General features: G+C 56.5%; 1 protein-coding gene and 1 long non-coding RNA gene across 2 annotated transcripts; both read right to left on the bottom strand.

The window, feature by feature from the left end:
- Positions 1–5,812: 5,812 nt before the first annotated feature.
- On the bottom strand, positions 5,813–8,107 carry LOC127567243 (uncharacterized). Its single transcript, XR_007955852.1, has 2 exons — positions 8,049–8,107; positions 5,813–6,763 (listed from the first exon to the last, which is right to left on the bottom strand). It is a non-coding gene; the product is annotated as an uncharacterized LOC127567243 (long non-coding RNA).
- Positions 8,108–8,393: 286 nt separating this feature from the next.
- On the bottom strand, positions 8,394–18,559 carry LOC127567242 (junctional adhesion molecule A-like). Its single transcript, XM_052009921.1, has 8 exons — positions 18,430–18,559; positions 12,338–12,403; positions 11,108–11,221; positions 10,749–10,895; positions 10,053–10,255; positions 9,536–9,641; positions 8,997–9,133; positions 8,394–8,438 (listed from the first exon to the last, which is right to left on the bottom strand). The coding sequence occupies exons 1-8, from the start codon at positions 18,557–18,559 to the stop codon at positions 8,394–8,396; spliced, it is 948 nt and encodes a 315-aa protein (XP_051865881.1).
- Between the last annotated feature and the right edge of the window lie 2,268 nt (positions 18,560–20,827).

Here is a 20,827-nt window from a genome sequence, read left to right as displayed (position 1 = left end):
ACACACAATCCTTCTCCCTCTCTCACACACACACACACAATCCCCGTGACACACAAACACACACTATCCCTCTCCAAAACAGAAACATATACAATCCCTCTCTAATGCACACACACAATCCCTTTTTAACACACACACACAATCCCTCTTTAACACACACACACATACAATCCTTCTTTAACACACACAACCCCTAACGCAATCTCTGTCACACACACACACAATCCCTCTGTGACACACACACAATCCCTCTCTAACACACACAAAACTCCTAACACACACACAAATCCCTCTCTAACACACACAATCCCTATCACACCCACACAAACCCCCTTTCTAACACACAATCCCTAACACACACATCCACACAACCCCTCTCTAACACAAACAACCCCTCTCTAACATACAACCCCTCTCTAAAACACAACCCCTCTCTAACACAAACAAAACCCCTAACACACACACGCACAAAAACCCTCTCTAACACACACACAATCCCACGCTCACACACACAATCCCACTCTCACACACACAATCCCTCTCTACCACAATCTCTCTCCAGCACAAACAATCCCTAACACACACACACACAAACATACAATCCCTCTCTGACACACACACACACACACACACACACACACGGGTAAAGAGATATAGGTCAAACATGGACAAATGGGGACTAGCTTGGCAGACGCTCTGTTCATCACGGACCATTTGGGCTGAAGGGCCTGGTCCAATGTTGTATTGGTCTGTGACTCCATGACATTCCCCCCTCTCTCCCTCTCCCTCACACACACACACACACACACACAACACAATCCCTCTCTAACACACTCACATAATTGCCCTCTAACACAGGGCACACACACACAATTCCTCAGTGACACAGAAAAAGTCTCTCTCTAATACACATACATACAATTCCACACTATGACAGTCTCTAACATACACACAATCCCTTTCCAACACACACATAATCTCTAACACACACACACACACACACACACACAATCTCTCTGTAAGAGATCCACACACACAATCCCTCTCTGACACACGCACAATTCCTTTCTCACAGATCCACACACACACACACACTGTCCCTTGTCTCTCTCCCGGCGCCTCCACCCTCAGGTCCCACGTCCACATCCAGCTCCCTGTGTGGAGACAAAAGCCCGGGTGCCGAGCAGGGCGACACGGAGCGCTGACACAACACCGCCGCCATTCCATGCATCAATTGGCGAAAACAAGGACTTTCCGCTCGGGAGCGGCGTGTGCTCGGTAAACAAGGGGCCGGGGACCAGCGGAGGGACAATACAGCACCACCGTCCCAAACAGCTCCACACCCGGCGGGGCCACGGCTCTGTCCTGGGGGCGGGGGTGTTGTTTGTGTGTTTGTTTGTGCCCAGGGGGGTGGGGGGTGTTTGTCGGCGTGTGTAGGTCTCTGTCGGTGTGTGTCTGTATGTCTGTGTGTGTGTGTCTCTCTGTCCTCTGTCGGTGTGTGTGTCTCTCTCTCTGTCTGTCGGTGTGTGTCTGTGTGTGTGTGTCTCTCTCTGTCCTCTGTCGGTGTGTGTGTCTCTCTCTGTCTGTCGGTGTGTGTGTGTCTCTCTCTCTGTCTGTCGGTGTGTGGGTCTCCCTCTGTCGATATGTGTGTGTCTCTCTATCTGACACACATAAGACACACTGACAGAGAGAGAGACACTCACATTGTGTGTGTCTGTGTGTCTGTTGCGGATAGTCGCCGTCCCCCCGCTATCCACGTCCCCTTGCCGAGCGGACAGGCAGAGCAGGACACGGCCTCCCTACCTTCCATCCCACAGTCGACGGGGAGGCTGCAGAGGGCGAGGGGCAGCAGCCAACACGTCAGGGCGACAACCCGCAGCAACATTGCGGCAACGCGGAGCCGGTCGCGGTCCTGGGTGCCGAAGCGCCGAGCCTCGGGATCCGGCTGCTCACAGCCTCTGGATGCTGAAGCGGGAGGGACGGCCGAGAGAGAGAGGGGAGGGGGCGGAGGGAGGGGTACGGCTGCCAATAAGGCTAGTGGCTCCGCAGGAAGGAGGCAGCCGGGAGAGACCGCGCCCCCGCCCAGCCCAGCCCAGCCCAGCCCAGCCCAGCCCGGCGCAGCGCAGCGCAGCGCCAATGCAGCAGCCGTCCGTAAACAGGCCGGCCGCAGATCTGTGGGGAGACGGGGATCTGCGACATCAGCATCTCCCGGGGGAGGGTGCGGGAGCCGGGGGGTTGGGGGGGAGGAGGGAGGGGTGAAACAAGAGGCAGATACGGGGGTGAGGGAGGGAGAGACGGAGGGAGGGACTGGCTGTGAAAGAGAGGGGGAGAGAGAGACGGGGAGAGGGTGAGGGGAGAGGGTGAGGGGAGAGGGAGACGGGGGGAGGGTGAGGGCGGAGAGGGTGAGGGGAGAGAGAGACGGGGAGAGGGGGAGGGGAGAGGGGGTCAGAAGGGAGGGGGAGGGGAGAGGGGAGGAGAGGGGGCAGAGGGCGGATGGGGCAGAGGGGGAGGGGGAGAATCCCCCAAGGGGAGAGGGGACGGGGGAAGGAGGGGAGGGGAATGGGGTGGGGCAGAAATGAGAGGGGGAGAGGGGGTCAGAAGGGAGGGGAGGGGGAGCGGGAGGGGAAGAGGGGACAGGGAGGGAGAGGAGAGTCAGGAGGGGAGAGCGGGAGGGGACGGGGAGAGGGGGCAGAGGAGGTGGGGAAAGGGGGCAAATGGGGGAGAGGGGAGGAGGAGGTGGGCAGAGGGGGGATGGGGAGGGGCAGGGAAAGGGGGCAGAGAGAGTAGGGGAGAGGGGGGCAGAGGGCGGATGAGGGGGAGGGGAGTGGGGAGGGAGAGGGAGGAGGGGACGGGGAGGGAGGAGAATCCCCCAAAGGGAGACGGGATGGGGAAAGGGGGCAGAGGGGGATGGGGGAGAGGAGGGTCAGAGGGGACGGGGAGGGGGGGAAGAGGGGATAGGGGAAAGGAGGGCAGAGGTAGGGAAAAGGGGGAGGGGAGAGTGGTGAGGGGAAGGGGAGGGGTGGTGGAAGGGGGCAAATGGGGGTAAGGGGAGGGGAGAGGGGACGGGGAGAGGGGGGAGATGGGGACAGAGGGTAGGGGAAAGAAGGGGTAGCGGAGGAGAAGGGTAGAGAGAGAAAGGGGAGAGGGGCGAGAGGGGACGGGGAAGAAGTGACGGGTGAGAGGGGGGCAGAGGGGACGGGGAAGTGGGGGCAGGGGAAGAGCGGGAAGGGAGAGGGGGAAGGAGGGAGAAAAGGAAGGGGCAGGAGATTAACCAAGGGGGAGGAAGGCAAGGGAGGGAGAGAGTGGGAGGAAGGTCCACATTCCTCACTCTGCCCCTCCTCATCACGCCCCCTCCCTCCAAATCAGCCGAACCCCCCCCCCAACCCAACCCAACCCGTGTCATCCGGCTCCGAGCCCTGCTCCGTCACCACCCCCCCCCCCTTGTAGTACAGTACCGGGCTGTGGGGTACAGTACTGCAGTGTGGGGTTCAGTACTGGGATGTGGGGTACAGTAGCGATGTGTGGTGTACAGTACCAGTGTGTGGGGTACAGTACAGTACCGGGATACGGGGTACAGTAGCAGGGTGACGGGTATAGTACAGTACCCAGCTGTAGGGTACAGTACTGGGGTCTGGGGTACAGTACAGGGGTGTTGGGTACAGTACCCAGCTGTAGGCTACAGTACTGGGGTGTAGGATACAGTACCAGGGTTGTGGGGTACAGTACAGTACCCGGTGTACAGTACTGGGGTGTATGGTACAGTACTATACCATGGTCTGGGGTACAGTACCTTGGTGTGGGGTACAGTACTGGGGTGTAGGGTACAGTACGGTACCGGGATGTGGGGTACAGTATTGGGGTGTGGGGTACAGTACAATACTGGGGTTGGGGTACAGAACAAGGGTGTGGGGTAGTGTTCTGGGGTGTCAGGTACAGTACCCGGTTGTGGGGTACAGTACTGGGGTGTGGGGTACAGTACAGTACCAGGATGTGGAGTACAGTACTGGGGTGAGGGGTACAGTACAGTACCCAGGTGTATGGTATAGTACTGGAGTGTCAGGTACAGTACTGGGGTGTGGGGTACAGTAGAATACCAGGGTTTGGGGTACAGTACTGGGGTGTGGGGTACAGTACAGTACCCAGGTGTATGGTACAGTACCGGTGTGTAGGGTACAGTACCGGTGTGTAGGGTACAGTAGAGTACCAGGGTTTGGGGTACAGTACTGGGGTGTGGGGTACAGTACCGGGGAGTGGGATACAGTAGCGGGGTGTTGGGTACAGTACCAATGTGTTGTGTACAGCACCGCGGTGTGGGCTACAGTACCGGGGTGTCGGGTACAGTACAGTACCTGGATGTAGAGTACAGTACTGGGGCGTGTGGTACAATACTGTACTGGGGTCTGGGTTACAGTACTGGGGAGTGGGGTACAGTACACTACTGCGGTGAGGGGTTCAGCATCGAGGTGTAGGGTACAGTACCGATGTGTGGTGTGCAGTACTGGCATGTGGGGTAGAGTACAGTACCTGGTGAGAGGTACTGTACTCAGGTGTGGGGTACAGTACAGGGGAGTGGGGTACAGCACCAGGGGTGGGGTACAGTCCTGGCGTGTGGGGTACAGTACCGGGGTGATGGGTGTAGTGCTGGGCTGTGGGGTAGAGTAGTGGGGTGATGGGTACAGTACCAGGGTGTGGGGTACAGTGCTGGGATGTGGGGTACAGTAGCGGGGTGTGGGGTACAGTACCAGGGTGTGGGGTACAGTACAGGGATGTGGGGTACAGTACCAGGGGTGACGGGTACAGTACAATCCCAGGGTGTGGTGTTACTGTTCAGTACTGGGGTGTGGGGTACAGTGCAGTATCAGGATGTGGTGTACAGTACTGGGGTGTGGGTACAGTACAAGTGTCGGTTACAATACCGGGGTGTGGGGTCAGTGAGTACCAGGGTGCGGGGCACAGCTCACAGCTGTGGACCAACACCGGTTGTGCCGTGTCCAACGTGTGTTGTGCAGCCTGAGCGGTCGTCCACTGGCTCACCATGTGTGCAGAGACGTTGCAGACACTTTGGATGCGGTGCAGTGGCTGCTCCCCTTCCGCTAGCGGACAGAGGTTCGACCCTGACCGTGGCTGCTGTCAGTCTGGTGTGTGCACCTTCTCACTGTGAGCACGTGTCTCCGCTTTCCTGCCCCATCCCTACAATCGCATGTTGCCCTGGTGCTTGGAAAGGTGTGGAGGGATCAGGGACAAACACAGGCAGAAGGCACTCGCTCTGGAAGGCAGCATGGATGGGCTGGGTGAAGGGCCTGTGTCCGTGCTGTGTAACTGTGACTCTGTCTGAAGGAACCTGGAACCAGGGTCAGTGTTTGACAACAAGGGGTGACCAGTGAGGGACAGAGGAGGGGAAATGTTTTCTCTCTGGGAGGGAGGGGGCAGTCATTGGAACTCCCCTTCCTCACAGGGAGGTGGGGGCAGAGGCTCTGGGTGTTCCTGCGGCAGAGGGAGATGGCTCAGTAATGGGGCTGGTGGGGGGGGGGGGGGTCAGGGGGTTCAATCAGATCAGCCATGGTCTGTTGAACAGGGAGCAGGTTTGAAAGCCTGAATTGGGTTGGTTTGGGTGGGGGGGTGGAGATGTAGCTGGGTGGCAGATACAAGGGGAGGGTGTAGCAGAGGGAGACGGGATGGGACAGGCAGAGACACTCCTGAAACCCCAGATGCCCTTGTCACCAACTGACCCCGAGGTATTGCCCAGGTTCCTGACCCCCTTGGTCAGGGGTAAGGGACACTGACCGTCAATACAACACAGACCACACTGACGAAGAGACAGGGACCACTTTATTAACTTGTTCCAACAGGACAAGGGTGCTGAGAGTGGAGAGAGAGAGAGAGAGAGAGGGAGAGAGAGAGAAAGGAGTGCCTGACACAGCATCAGTGAAAACATATCTCACCTCTCTCAAGGAGGGGACGGGGAGGACATACCCCAACACACCCACCCCCCCCCCCCCACACATACACACAAAACTGCAAGACACCCCCATACCCATTCCAGAGTAAACCAACCTCTCACACCTCATGCCGAGAAACTCCCCAGGAGTTAGACACAGAGTGAAGCTCCCCCTACACTGTCCCGTCACACACTCCCAGGGCACGGATCAGACACAGAGTGAAGCCCCCTTTACACTGACCCGTCACACACTCCCGGGGCACGGGTCAGACACAGGGTGAAGCTCCCTCTACACTGTCCCGTCACACACTCCCAGGGCACGGGGCAGACACAGGGTGAAGCTCCCTCTACACTGTCCCGTCACACACTCCCAGGGCACGGGTCAGACACAGGGTAAAGCTCCCTCTACACCGTCCCGTCACACACTCCCCAGGGCACGGGTCAGACACAGGGTGAAGCTCCCTCTACACCATCCCGTCACACACTCCCAGGGCACGGGTCAGACACAGGGTGAAGCTCCCTCTACACCATCCCGTCACACACTCCCAGGGCACGGGTCAGACACAGGGTGAAGCTCCCTCTACACTGTCCCGTCACACACTCCCGGGGCATGGATTAAGGTACAGCAAAGCTCCCTTCACAATGTCCCTTCAGATATAAAAGCAGAGAAACAGATGATCCCAATAAACATGATTTTTTTTAAATATAAAAACCGCAGTGCTCTCAATGAAAAGAAGTCGTCTCTTCAGTTCTCCACAATGAACAGTCTCAGAGGAATCCACTAATGATTCAAACAACGAACGAAGACTTCTGCCTGAAGTCACCCTGATGCCAGAATGAGAGAGAGCGAGTTAGACAGCACATGGCGTACGAGGGAGGGTCAGCACCGTACACCACAGCAACGGGCCTTTCGGCCCAACGTGGTTCTGCTCACCATGTTAGTAAATTAAACACATCCCAACTTGCCCACACATGGTCGTCATCCCTCCCTGCCTCCCCTGGCAACCCGTTCCAGGAACCCACTGCTCTCTGCATAAAAAACTTGCCCCCTCTCACATTAAACCTCCTCCTGCAGTATTTGACATGTCCACCCCGGGGAAAAAAAACTATCTACCCTATCTACGCCTCTCATAATTTTATAAGCCTCTATCAGGTCTCCCCTCAGCCTCTGCCGCTCCGGAGAAAACAACCTGAGTTTGTCCAACCTCTCCTTGTAGCTGATACTGTATAATCCCGGCAGCATCCTGGTGAACCTCGTCTGCACCCTCTCCAGAGCCTCCACACCCCTATAGTGTGGTGACCTGGACTACACACCAGTTGTGGCCTAACCAAAGGTTTATAGCGCTGTAAAGTGACTTGCTAACTCAACCGCCCGACCAATGAAGGCCAGCGTGCCGTGCGCCTTCTGCACCACCCTGTCTACTCGTGTCTCCACTTTCGGGGAGCTGTGGACTTGCGCCCCAGGATCCCTCTGTACGTCGGTGCTCCTCAGGGTCCTGACATTTACGATATACATTTGACCTCCCAAAGTGCAACACCTCACACTTGTCCGGGTTAAACTCCATCTGCCGTTTCTCTGCCCACGTTTCCAACTGATCCGTATCACACTCAATCCTTCCTCACAATCCACAGCTCTGCCAATTTTTGCATTGTCTGCAAACTTACTAATCACCCCAACGATATATTGATCCAGATCACAACAGAGGTGCCAGACTGATCCCTGCAGAACACCATGGGCCACAGACCTCCAGGCAGAATCACACCCCTGCACCACTCCCCTCTCTCTTCTACAGACAAGCCAACTGTGAATCCAATCTACAAACTGACGTTGGGTCACACGCACTGTATTGTATGGATCAGCCCACCACGAGTGACCTGGTCCGAGGGCGGAGGGTTGAGGGCGAGACTTTGTGAGGTGGGTTGGAGGGAGGAGGAGACGGGGAAAATGACAGAGATAGAGACAGGGGTGGGGAAGAGGGATGGGGAGAGAGAAACACAGACTCCATCTTCCCAAAACAACCGCCTCCAGGAAGGGGCTCCTCCCTCGTTAGAACCACCGCCCTCCCCCTCCCCTCGGATCACAGATCCAGCCCCCGATCTCCACACTCACATCGTCTGTCGTGTCCGCAGGCGGCTGGCTGTAGATCACCTTTGGCTTGTCGCTGGGTGGGGGGGAGACAGAGCATCGTCACCGTGAGAGGGGGCAGTCACAGAGACGGGGAGGGGTGCGGGGGCCGGAGGGGGTCGCAGAGACGGGGAGGGGTGCGGGGGCCGGAGGGGGTCGCAGAGACGGGGAGGGGTGTGGGGGCCGGAGGGGGTTACAGGAACTGTGTGCCTTACCTTGCTTTCTCTGTAGGGATGGGGGGGTGGATAGAAAGAGGAGAGATTAGAGCCTGTGCTGATATATTGCAGATCTCCCCCACCCCCCAATGATATTCCTCACATTGCTCCCCACTCAGAATACCCATGCAGCAAGACCCAGACAACGTTCAGACACTGGCTGAGAAGTGACGGGTAACATTCACACCACACAGGTACCAGGCAGTGACCATCTCCAACAAGGGAGAGTCTGACCACCTCCCCCTGACCTTCACTGACATTCCCATCGCCCAGTCCCCACTGTCAACATCCTGGGGTCACCACTGACCAGAAACTCAGCTGAACCAGACACACAAATACCGTGGCTACAGGAGCAGGTCAGAGACTGGGTATCCTGTGGGGAGTGACTCACCTCCTGACAGCCCAAGGCCTTTCCCCCATCTCCAAGGCACCAGCCAGGAGTGTGATGGAACACTCTCCACTGCCTGGGTGGGTGCAGGTCCAACAACTCTCGAGAAGCTCGACACCATCCAGGACAAAGCAGCCGCTCGATCGGCTCCCCGTCCACCTCCCTCAACTCTCCCTCCGCCGCCCTCAGCGCTCCCTCCCTCCACCGCCAGTACACAGTGACTGTGCAACAGTTATTCTGACAGAGCCTCCCAAACCCAGCAGCCCTCCCACGCAGGAGGACACATGGAGGGGAGCACGAGGTGTGGGGTCCGACCCCCCCACCCCTCACTGGGAAGGGGAGCAGGCGGTGATACTTACGTCCCAAGTATCCCTTGCGGTAGGCAAACCAGACAGAAACCCCAAGGAAGGCCAGGATGATGAGGGCCACGATCACGCCGGCGACAATCCCGCCCACATTGGTGTCATCTGCCCAGGGAAGGAAGGACAGGGCAACAAAGTCAGACGGTCATTCGGCCCCTCTCCTGCTGGTACACCAGGACAGGAGATCGTTGGGGGGGGGGGGGGGGGGGCGGAGACGGGAGGGGGGAAACGGGGTGGAGGGAAGAGGAGCAGGGGAGGGGGAGAGAGGGAGGGAGGAGGAGGGGGAGGGGAGGGGAGGGGAGGTGGGGAGGGAGGAGCAGGGGGAGGGGAAGGGAAGGGAGGGAGGGAGGAGCAGGGGGAGGGGAAGGGAAGGGAGGGAGGGAGGAGCAGGGGGAGGGGAGGTGGGGAGGGAGGGAGGAGCTGGGGGAGGGAAGGAGGGAGGAGGAGCCGGGGGGGGAGGGGGAGCGGGGGAGAGGGGGAGATGACGTCCCAGCCACCAACACTTACACACTTCCATGCGGATCGGGGGACTGCTCTTGACGGGTTCCCCGACCCCGTTAACGGCCTCACACATGTACTCGCCGGCGTCCGACCTGCTCACCGGGTCAAAAGTCTGGCACGTGGGCAAAGGAAGGTCCATGGATCAGTGACAGAGCTCACCCCTGACCCATCCCCACCCTGTCACCCACCCCCAACACCCCATCCCCGCCCCCACCCCCCATCCTGTCCCCCACCCCCGTCCCCACCCTGTCCCCTGCCCCCACCCTGTCCCCCGCCCCCACCCTGCCCCCCACCCCCATCCCCTGCCCCCCACCCCCATCCCCTGCCCCCCACCCCACTGACCCCACCCCCCCATCCCCACCCCACCCCTCCCAGTCCCCACCCCATCCCAGTACCCACCCCAACCCCGACCCCACCTCCGTCCCCACGCCAACCTGTCGCGTTCCGTCCCGGTCCCCACCCTGCCCACCCCCACCCCCGCTCCGCCCCTCCCCCCCCCCCCCCCCGGTGTGGCCGTACTCACCAGCAGGCCGGTGGACGGCTGCAGGCTGTAGGAGGAGTTGCGGAAGGTGGGGCTGCCGGCGGGTTTCTCGGGCATCAGCACCTGGTCCCGGTACCAGCGGTAGGTGGGTCGGGGGTAACCCTGGCTCTCCACACACTTCAGCTGCACCGAGCTGCCCGTCGTCACCGAGGTCGGCACGCTGGCCTGCGGCACAGCCGGGGGCACTGAGGGGAGAGGGAGAGAGTGAGAGCGGGGTGGCAGGTGGGGCGGGAGGGAGGGAGACACACACATGCACTGCCTGTTGGGGGTGTTCACCAAACCCCAGTCCCTCTCCTTCCCTGTGTACCCCTCCTCTGGTTCAACAGCCCCCATACCACCACCACCACTGCATTTGCCCCTGTCCCCGCCCCAGCACCCCCCTCACCCCACACGGCCCATAGGCTTTGGTGCTGGGCAGGGAGTACCTCCCCCGCACCCCTTCCCAATCAGCCCCTTCCTGTACCCTGTAGTCCCCTCCCCCACCCCAACACCCCCACCACCCCTTCTCCAACTCTCCTCCACCCCTTCCGCAACCTTCCCCCAATCCCCCCACCACTCCCTTCCCCAATTCCCCCACCCCCTTCCCCAGCTCCCCTCCCCCTCCCCAAACTCTCGCACACCCCATTCCCCAATTCCCTCCCCCATCTCTCCCTCCCCCCCTGCCCCCCACTCACTCACCCTGAACCACGAGTTTCACTGTGACAGAGCCGGTCTGAGAGCCATCCTGCTTGTTCACGTCACACATGTACTGCCCGCTGTCCGTCGCCAGGGTCTCCTTGAAGTGTAGAGCGCGCGGGGAGAACGCCACACGTCCCTCATAGTTGGCTGGGGGTGGGGAGACCAGAATCAGACACTGGGGAGGCATTCTGGTGGGGTACATGGTGTTACTGAGAGGGCAAGGAGGGGCTTGAGGGAGGATGGGTGTTGGAGGAGGGGATTGAGGGAGGGTGTTAGATGGAGAGGTCTGAGGGAGGATGAGGCGGGGTTGGAGGGAGGGAGGGTGCGGGGTCAGAGGGCAGGCGCGGTTTCTGACCTACCTGTGATCTTCTTGTTGTAATACACCAGCGTGAGTGAGCCCTGGAGGTCCCGGAATTTCCATTCCACCCGTGGCTCCCCGAAATCCGCCGAGTATTCACAGTACAGGTCGGCAGCTGGGACATGGAGAGAGAGGTTAAACCCGCGCTGTGGGAGGGGCGGTGAGGGAGGGGCGGTGAGGGAGCTCCATGCCGTGGCAGGAGCAGTGAGGGAGCGCTGTGCTGTGGGAGGGGTGGTGAGGGAGCTTTGTGCTGCAGGAGGTGTGGTGAGGGAGCTTCGTGCTGTGGGAGGGGTGGCGAGGGAGAGATGGGTGAGTGGGGCGGAAGGGGTCGGTGTAGGAGGTGGTTCGTTTGGGAGATCTCCTGGTGGGTCTTCTCCTGGGCCTGGCCGAGCCGGCCATCCATGGGTCCCGGCAGCAGCAGCTGAGGGTTCCGGCCGGTCCGCCTACCGGCCTGCCCGTCTTCCGGGCTTACGTCCGCACGCGGGTGTCCTTGGAGAGGGAGTGCGCGGTCTCCGCGGGCACCCCGGTTGAGTTCTGCGCTCGGTGGGCCGCTCAGGGGATCGCGTGTGTCATGGATGGTGAGAATGCGATTCTTCACTGAAGTGTTGCGTGCGCGTTTTGCAGTCGTTAGTTAGTGTCGTTGCTGCAGTTAGATTCTGATTGCAAACTTGTTTCTCCTTTCTGTATGTGTTGTAGTAGCTTTGACACTGGATGTCATTTTGCAGTGCTTTTAGCGAATAAATGTAAAAAAAATTCCGCCATCGGTGGGCCCCTCAGGGCATGGCGTGTGTCGTGGACGGTGTGGATCATATTTGCGTTTTGCTGTCGTTAGTTATGTGCTGTAGTTATGTAGTGAGAATCCATGTGTGTAGTGATTTCTGCTTTCTTGTACTAGTTGTAGTTTTGACACCGGATGTCCTTTTGCAGTGCTTTCAGACAATAAACGTCTGCACTTTCAAACAAATAAACGGGCGGTGAGTGAGCACTGCACTGAGCACTGGTCCACGTGCTGGCAGGGCGCAGAGCGGGGGTGACACAGGAGGCGGGGGGGGCGACACGGGGCAGAGCGAGGGTTACACAGGGGGTGGGGGGGGGGGGTGAGGACCAAGGCTCCGACTGTCTGGTACACCTACAGGCACCAGGCCAGTGTGGGGAACGGATGGGGTGACAGGGACTCAGGGTCCACTGCTGACCCATCTCCTGACAGCACAGACTGCAGCAGTTGCCTCACCTGCTCCAACTGGCACTGTCACCTCTGGGGTGCTGGTTTTCACGGTGTAGGATCCGGTCGAAGGCACTGGCAAAAAACACAGGGCATCAGCCGCGGAGCACTTCCCCCACCGGTGTCTCTCAGTCCCTCTCTCTCTCTCAGGGGGAGATCTGTACACTGACCGGTGTCCCTCAGTCCCTCTCTCTCTCAGGGGGAGATCTGTACACTGACCGGTGTCGCAGTCCCTCTCTCTCAGGGGGATGTCTGTACACTGACCGGTGTCTCAGTCTCTCTCAGGGGGAGATCTGTACACTGACCGGTGTCTCAGTCCATCTCTCTCAGGGGGATGTCTGTACACTGACCGGTGTCTCAGTCCCTCTCTCCCAGGGGGATGTCTGTACACCGACTAATGGCAGGGGAATGGAGAGTTCTTTCACCCTGTCCAATTCCCCTCTCCAGCCAGTACTCTTGGCCAATTAGTAAGTTTGCAGACAGCTCAAAAACTGTTAGAGTTGTCAATAGTGAGGAAGGATGTCAAGGGATACAGCCGGATACAGATCAGTTGGTAATTTGGGCAGAGAAATGGCAGAATGGAGTTTAATCCAGACAAGTGTGAGGTGTTGCGCTTTGGAGGGTCAAATGCCAGGGAAAAGAATGCCATAAATGGTGAGGCCCTCAGGAGGGGTACAGAGGGATCTTTGAGTGCAAGTCCATAGCTCCCTGAAAGTGGCAACACGTGGGTAAACAAGCCATGCGGTATACTTGCCTTCATCGGTTGGGGAGCTGAGTGAGTACAAGAGTTGGGAAGTCGCAGTGCAGCTGTATAAAACTTTGGTCAGGTCACATCTGGAGTATTGTGTGCAGTTCTGGTCGCCCCATTACAGGATGTGGAGGCTTTGGAGAGGGTGCAGAAGAGGTTCACCAGGATGTTGCCTGGATTATAGAGTATTAGATACAAGGAGAGTTTGGATTCTTGTGACTGACCCATGCCCTGGGAGTGTGTGACGGGACAGTGTAGAGGGAGCTTCACCCTGTGTCTTCACCCTGTGTCTGACCGGTGCCCTGGGAGCGTGTGACGGGACAGTGTAGAGGGAGCTTCAACCTGTGTCTGACCCGTGCCCTGGGTGTGTGTGATGGTTTGTTTACAAGGAGATTGCGAAAGATGAGTTTTTTGAAGAAAGGGGGTGTGGGGTGGAGCTTGGGAGCAGTTAACACACAGTTCAGCAATAGATGTGGAAAGCCTCGTTCAGCTGCATTCCTGAGTAGATAGAGGCAGGAGAGAGAGAACAGTACAGCACAGGAACTCTGACTGGGAAAAACTTGCCTCGTACATTTCCTTTAAACTTTACTATCTCACAAGTCTGTGCTCTCACGTATATGACATTTATAAGATATTTTCATTAGCCACATGTACATTGAAACACACAATGAAATGCATCTTTTGCGTAGAGTGTTCTGGGGGCAGCCCGCAAGTGTCGCCACACTTCTGGCATCAACATAGCACGCCCACAACTTCCTCACCCGGACGTCTTTGGAATGTGGGAGGAAACCAGAGCACCCGGAGGAAACCCACGCAGACACGGGGAGAACGTACAAACTCCTTACAGACAGCAGCCAGAATTGAACCGGGTCGCTGGTGGTGTAAAACCGTTATGCTAACCACTACACTACCGTGCCCTCCAAGACTCTGACCCTGCCTTATCTACGCCTCTCCTAATTTCATCTACTCCTATCAGCTCACCCCTCAGCCTCTGACACTCCAAGGACAACAAGCCAAGTTTGTCCAATCTCTCCTTATAGCTGGTACTCTCTAATCCAGGCAGCATCCTGGCGAACCTCTCCTACACCCTCTCCAAAGCCTACACACCTTTCCGTATTATGAAGACCAGAACAGCACGCAACACTCCAAATGTGGAAGTTTTACACAGCTGCAACATGACTTTCATACTGAACGCCCCAACCGATGAAGGTAAGCGTGCCGCACGCCTTCTTTGCCGCCGTGTCTCCACTTTCAGGGAGCTGTGGACTTGTACCCCAGGATCCCTCTACATCGGTGCTCCTAACGGTCCTGACATTTACAATATACCTTCCTCTTACATTTGACCTCCCAAAGTGCAACACCTCACACTTGTCCGGGTTAAACTCCATCTGCCATTTCTCTGCCCATATCTGCAACCGATCCGTATCCCGCTGTATCCTTTGACAGCCTTCCTCAGTATCCACAGCTCTGCCCATTTTATTCACCATGTCACTGTGGATCCCACGTATCCTAATCTTCTGGATCAACCTACAATGAGGGATCTTGTCAGGTGCTTTAAACAACATCCACTGCCCCACCCTCATCAAGCACCTTTGTCACCTCCTCAAAAAACTCAATCATTTGTAAGACATGACCTCCCCTGCACAAGGCCATGCTGACTGTCCCTAATAAATTCATGGTCTTCCAGATGTGAGTAGATCCCATCCCTAAAAACCCTCTCCAATAACTTCCCCACTAATGTAAGGCTCACCAGCCGATAATTCGTCTCTATTGCCCTTGTTTAACACTGACTTTTCTCCAGTCCTCCGGGACCTCGCCTGTGGCTAGTGACGATACAAAGATCTCAGTAAAGGCCCCAGCTATCTCCTCTCTTGCCTCTTTCAATAACCTGGGATGGATCCCTACAGGCCCTGAGGACTTGTCCATCCTCAAGTTCTTCAGTAGACCCAACACCTCCTCCTCCTTGGTATCAACGTGCCCTGGAATATGCACAGACCCCTCCCTGATCTCACTATCTTCCACGTCCTCCTCCTTGGTGACCACCGACCGATGTGAAGTCCTCGTTCAGCACCTCGCCCACTTCCTCTGGCTCCAGACATCAATCCTCCCCTATGTCCATGAGTGGCCCCACCCTCCCTTAGTTATCCCCTTGGTTTTAATGTACGAATGAAATATCTTGCGGTTCTCTTTAATCCTCCTCACCAGGAACATTTCACGGCCCCTTTTACCCCTCCTGATTCCCTTATAATCCTCAAAGGCCCTGTCTGATTTCAGTTTCCTTTGTGAATAAATTTGCAACGTCTCTGTACATCCGAGCCTCCCGAACCTCGCCATCCCCGTCTTGCTTCCTCATGGGAACACGCTGGTCCTGAATTCTGACCAGCTGCCCCTTAAACCAGTTTAAAAAGAAGACCGCCATATCTAGCGGGCAGCGTCGGAGCGGGCAGCTGAGTGAGGGGGAGCAGAGTGATTGGGCTTTGGCTCAAGGGGCTTCAGTGTAAAGGGGTGAGGCAGGTGAGTAGCTGGTAAGTAAAGGTAAGGTTACCTGTCATCTGTTAGAAATTTTTAAGTAGGAAAAAAACTAGGTGGGGGGGGGGGGGGTAGAAAAAGAATTAGTTCAGATGGAGGACATGGTGGTGTGTTGCAGCTGCTTGATGTGCGAGCTTGTGGACCTTGCTGTAGTGCACGGTGACCACGTCTGCAGTAAGTGCCTGAGGCTGGAGGAACTTCAGCTCAAAATTGATGAGCTGGAGTTACAGCTTCAAACACTGCGCAGCATCAGGGAGGAGGAGAGTTTTGTAGATGTTGTACATCAGGAGACGGTCACTCCCCCTTAGAGCAGGTACTTCTGGGGTCCAGGAAGTAGACAGAAGGGTGACTGTCAGGGGAGAGAAAAAGAAAAAGAAAACGAACAAGCAGATAGAGCAGAGGACCCCGGAGGCTGTTCCCCTCAGTAACAGGTTTTCCGCTTTGGAAGCTGTTGGGGGGGGATGACCTGCAGGGATCAAGCAGCAGTAGCCAGGTCTCTGGTACTGGGACCGGTCCTGCTGCTCAGAAGGGAAGGGAGGAGAAGAGGAAGGCAGTAGTGATAGGGCACTCGATAGTCGGGGAAACAGACAGGAGGTTCTGTGGCAGTGAGCATGAATCCCAGATGGTATGTTGCCTCCCAGGTGCCAGGGTCCGGGATGTCTCTGATTGGGTCCACAGGATTCTATAGCAGGAGGGAGAACAGCTAGAAGTCGTGGTTCATGTTGGTACCAACGACATAGGTAGGAAGAGGGATGAGGTCCTGAAAAGTAAGTTTAGGGAGCTGGGCAGAAGGCTGAGGAACAGGACCTCAGGGGTAGCAATCTCGGGATTGCTGCCAGTGCCACACGATAGTGAAGGTAGGAATAGGAGGAGATTGCAGATGAATGTGTGGCTGAGGAGTTGGTGCAGGAGGGAGGGTTTTAGATTTTTGGATCATTGGGATCTCTTCTGGGGAAGGTGGGACCTGTACAGAGAGGACGGGTTACACCTTAACCTGAGGGGGGCCAATATCCTTGCGGCCAGGTTTGCTAGGGTGGTTCAGGAGGGTTTAAATTAGATTGCCAGGGGGATGGGAACCGGAGGAGTAGGTCAGAGGAAGAAGGGGATGGGGAAAAGTCGGATCTGACAGGTAGAGAGGCTTTGAGGAAGGAGAAGCAGAGTACAGGCTATAAAAGTAGTAAGATGGATGGGCTAAAGTACATTTACTTAAATGCACCAGGAATAGGGAAATGAACTGAGGGCTTGGATAAGTACATGGGACTACGATATTATGGCTATTACAGAGACATGGCTGACATCGGGGCAGGAATGGATATTGAATATTCCTGGAATTCAGTGTTTTAACAGGGATGGTGGTGGGGGGAGAAGAGGAGGAGGGGTGGCGATACTGGTCAGGGACACGGTTACAGCGGCAGAAAGGGTGGATAATGTAAAGGATCCTCTCTGGAGTCAACATGGGTGGAAGTTAGGAATAAGAAAGGACCAGTTACCCTCCTGGGAGTATTCTATAGGCCCCCCGATAGCAGTAGGGATACTGAGGAGCAGATTGGGAGGCAGTTTTTGGAAAGATGCGAAAATAACAGGGTTATTAATGGTGGGAGACTTCAACTATCCAAATATTGATTGGCACCTGCTTAGTGCCAAAGGTTTAGATGGGGCGGAGTTTGTTAAGTGTGTCCAGGACGGATTCCTGTCACAGTATGTTGACAGGCCAACTAGAGGGAATGCTGTATTAGATCTAGTATTAGGTGATGAACCGGGTCAGGCGACAGATCTATCCGTGGGTGAGCATTTGGGGAACAGCGACCACTGCTCCCTAACATTTAGAATTGTCATAGACAGGGATAGGAGCAAAGAGGACAGGAAGATATTTAACTGGGGAAAGGTGAATTATGAGGCTACAAGGCGAGAACTTGAGAGTGTAAATTGGGGTGACATTTTTGAGGGGAAATGTACTATGGAGATGTGTTCGATGTTCAGGGATCTCTTGCAGGATGTTAGGGATCAACCCGGAGAAGTGTGAGTGGAAGGACAAACTCCAGGGCAGAGTACAAGGTAAATGGCAGGATTCTGGGCAATGTAGAGGAGCAGAGGGATCTGGGGGTTCATATCCACAGATCATTGAAAGTCGCCTCACATGTGGATAGGGTAGTTAGGAAAGCTTATGGGATGTTAGCTTTCATAAGTCGTGGGATCCAGTTGAAGAGCCGCAAAGTAATGATGCAGCTTTACAAAACTCTGGTTAGACCACACACTGAGTACTGTGTCCAGTTCTGGTCGCCTCATTATAGGAAGGATGTGGAGGCGTTGGAAAGGATGCAGAGGAGATTTACCGGGATGCTGCCTGGATTAGAAAGTATGGATTATGAGGAGAGATTAAGGGAGCTAGGGCTGTTCTCATTGGAGAGAAGGAGGATGAGGGGAGACATGATAGAGGTGTACAAAATATTAAGAGGAATAGATAGAGTGGACAGCCAGCGCCTCTTTCCCAGGGCACCAATGCTCAATACAAGAGGACATGGCTTTAAAGTAATGGGGGGGGAAGTTCAAGGGAGATATCAGAGGGAGGTTTTTCACCCAGAGAGTGGTTGGTGCTTGGAATGTGCTGCCTGGGGTGGTGGTGGAGGCTGATAAGTTGGGCAAGTTCAAGAGATTGTTCGATAAGCATATGGAGGAATTTAAGATAGAGGGATACGTGGGAGGAAGGGGTTAGATAGTCTTAGGTGTGGTCTGAAGGGCAGCACAACATGGTGGGCCGAAGGGCCTGTATTGTGCTGTATTGTTCTATGGTTCTAAACCACCCCAACATCAGTTGTGGACTTACCCAATAACAGCTGCTCCCAGTCTCCTCTCCCCGGCACCGGCCTAATACATTTGTCGTTACACTTCTCCCAAATTGGCACCTTCCCCTGAGATCCAGTCTTATCCTTGTGTGTCCCACACTCCCAGGGCATGGGTCAGACACAGGGTGAAGCTCCCTCAACACCGTCCCGTCACACACTCCCAAGGCACGGGTCAGACACAGGGTGAAGCTCCCTCTTTTCCCAATAGGGGATTAAGCTGACACCAGTCCATATTTAGCCTGTGCTGTGGTGAGAGTGGACCCTGCTGCTGGGCCCACTGGAGGTGACCATAGTGTGTGATGGGATGGACTGTCCTGCCCTCGGTTCCTGGTGGGCTTCCTCAGACCCTGCCAGGGAAGGAGGAGACGAGACCTGGGATCATCCCAATACCTCTGGGCGCAGTGTCTGGCAAGACCCCTCCCTCCTGTACCGCATCATCCGGGGAGGACCCCAGGAACTTCCAGCGCCCGGATGGGTCATCGTGGAAGAGGGTGGGACACGTTGGGAGAAAGCTGCCCCAATCTCCTGCCCCACCTCTCTCCCCACCCCATGCTCCGAGCAGTGGGCACATCGCGGAGGGGTACAGTGCAGACACAGGTCCTTCGGCCCACCACGTCCGTGCCAACCCTTTTACCCATCTACACTGATCCCATGTGCCCATGTTAGCACCGCCTCCTTCCACATCTTGCCGATTTAAGCGTCTGAACGTCTCTGACACACAGTGACTGTGTCTGATTGCCCCAGAGAGTTGTGGGCACAGCCCAGCGCATCACTGAAACCAGCCTCCCCTCCTTGGACTCTGTCTATACCCCTCGCTGCCTCAGTGAAGCAGCCGGCATAATCAAAGACCCCACCCACCCTGGTCATTCTCTCTTCTCTCCTCTCCCATCAGGCAGAAGATACAGGAGCCTGAGGGCACGTACCACCAGGCTCAAGGACAGCTTCTACCCCACTGTGATAAGACTATTGAACGGTTCCCTTATACGATGAGATGGACTCTGACCTCACGATCTACCTTCTTGTGACCTTGCACCTTATTGCACTGCACTTTCTCTGTAGTGTTATTGATTTTACCTGTACTACATCAATGCACCCTGTACTAACCCAATGTAACTGCTCTGTGTAATGAATTGACCTGTACGATCAGTTTGTAAGACAAGCTTTTCACTGTACCGAGGTACAAGTGACAATAATAAACCAATACCAATACCAAACCTGGGTTGGATCCGAACGTCTCAGACACGCAGTGACTGTGTCTGATTCCCCCACCTCCTCCCCCAGTGAGTTCCATATATCAACCCCTCTCTGTGTGAAAACCCACCCCTCAGATCCCCTTTATGTCTCCTCCCTCTCACCTCAGACCTGTGCTCCCTGCACCCCGACCCTGGGGGAAGGTTCTGACTGTCTCCCCTGTCTGTGCCTCTTACAATAAGACCCCCCCTCAGCCTCCACCGCTCCCGGGAACACAAGCCCAGCCCGTCTGGTCTCTGCCCGTAACTGCAGTCCTCCGTCCCCGGGCACCCTCCTCTGCACCCTCGCCAGCGCTGTCACCTCCTTCCTGCGGCGTGGGGGCCAGAACTGGACACACCGCTCCAGCCAGTGTTTTGTGAAGTTGCAGCCAGAGGGCCCGACCTTCCCCTCACCCGCAGGCAGGCACTCCAGACACCTTCACCCCTCCTACCCTCGAATGGCCCAAGTTGGCGCTCTCAGCGAACCATGGACTGGGTCCCGTAATGGGGGCTGGCAAAAGGAGCAGGGGGCATCGAGGTGGAGGGGAGGCGCAGAGAGGCCCACCCCCAGCTACCTCCCCCACCGAGAGGGTTGAGGAGGGGACTGGGTAACAGAGGAGCTGACTCCTGGTGTGGACCCCTACCATTGGCGGGGGGTCCGGTCCCAGGAACAAGGGGTATGCGGGGACCCTGGTGAAACTGAATCCAGGCCAGGGGCAGAGTGTGGTGAGGGGGGGGGCTGTGCAAGTCTCCGACACTGCCTCTTCCACACTGCTGGGTGGGGATCTGGAGTGAGGAGGGGTGGGTGGGGGGTACAGGTCCCATGGTCCCAGGCACCATTAAGGTAAATCCTGTAACTCGTGGTAGCAGTGGGGGAGGGGAGAGTAGGGTCTCTGCCCCCATCCCTCTCTCTGTTCCCCCCCCACCCTACTCGCTCTGTGCCCCCCTCTGTCCCCCCCTGCTCTCTCTCTGACATTTTCTCTGTCTCTCTCTCTCTCTCTCTGTGCATTACTTCCCCCCTCCCTCTCTGTCCCTTTCTGTCTCTCTCTCTCTGTGCATTTCTCCCCCTCCCTGTCCATTTCACCTTCTCTGTAGATCACTCTCTGTAGATCTCACTTTGTCCATCTCTCTCTGTTATTCTGCAGATCTC

Source organism: Pristis pectinata, unplaced genomic scaffold, assembly GCF_009764475.1.
Source record: "Pristis pectinata isolate sPriPec2 unplaced genomic scaffold, sPriPec2.1.pri scaffold_239_arrow_ctg1, whole genome shotgun sequence".
Lineage (NCBI taxonomy): Eukaryota > Metazoa > Chordata > Chondrichthyes > Rhinopristiformes > Pristidae > Pristis > Pristis pectinata.
Note: the sequence above shows the minus strand (reverse complement) of the source record. Positions and strands in the feature narration are given on the sequence as shown.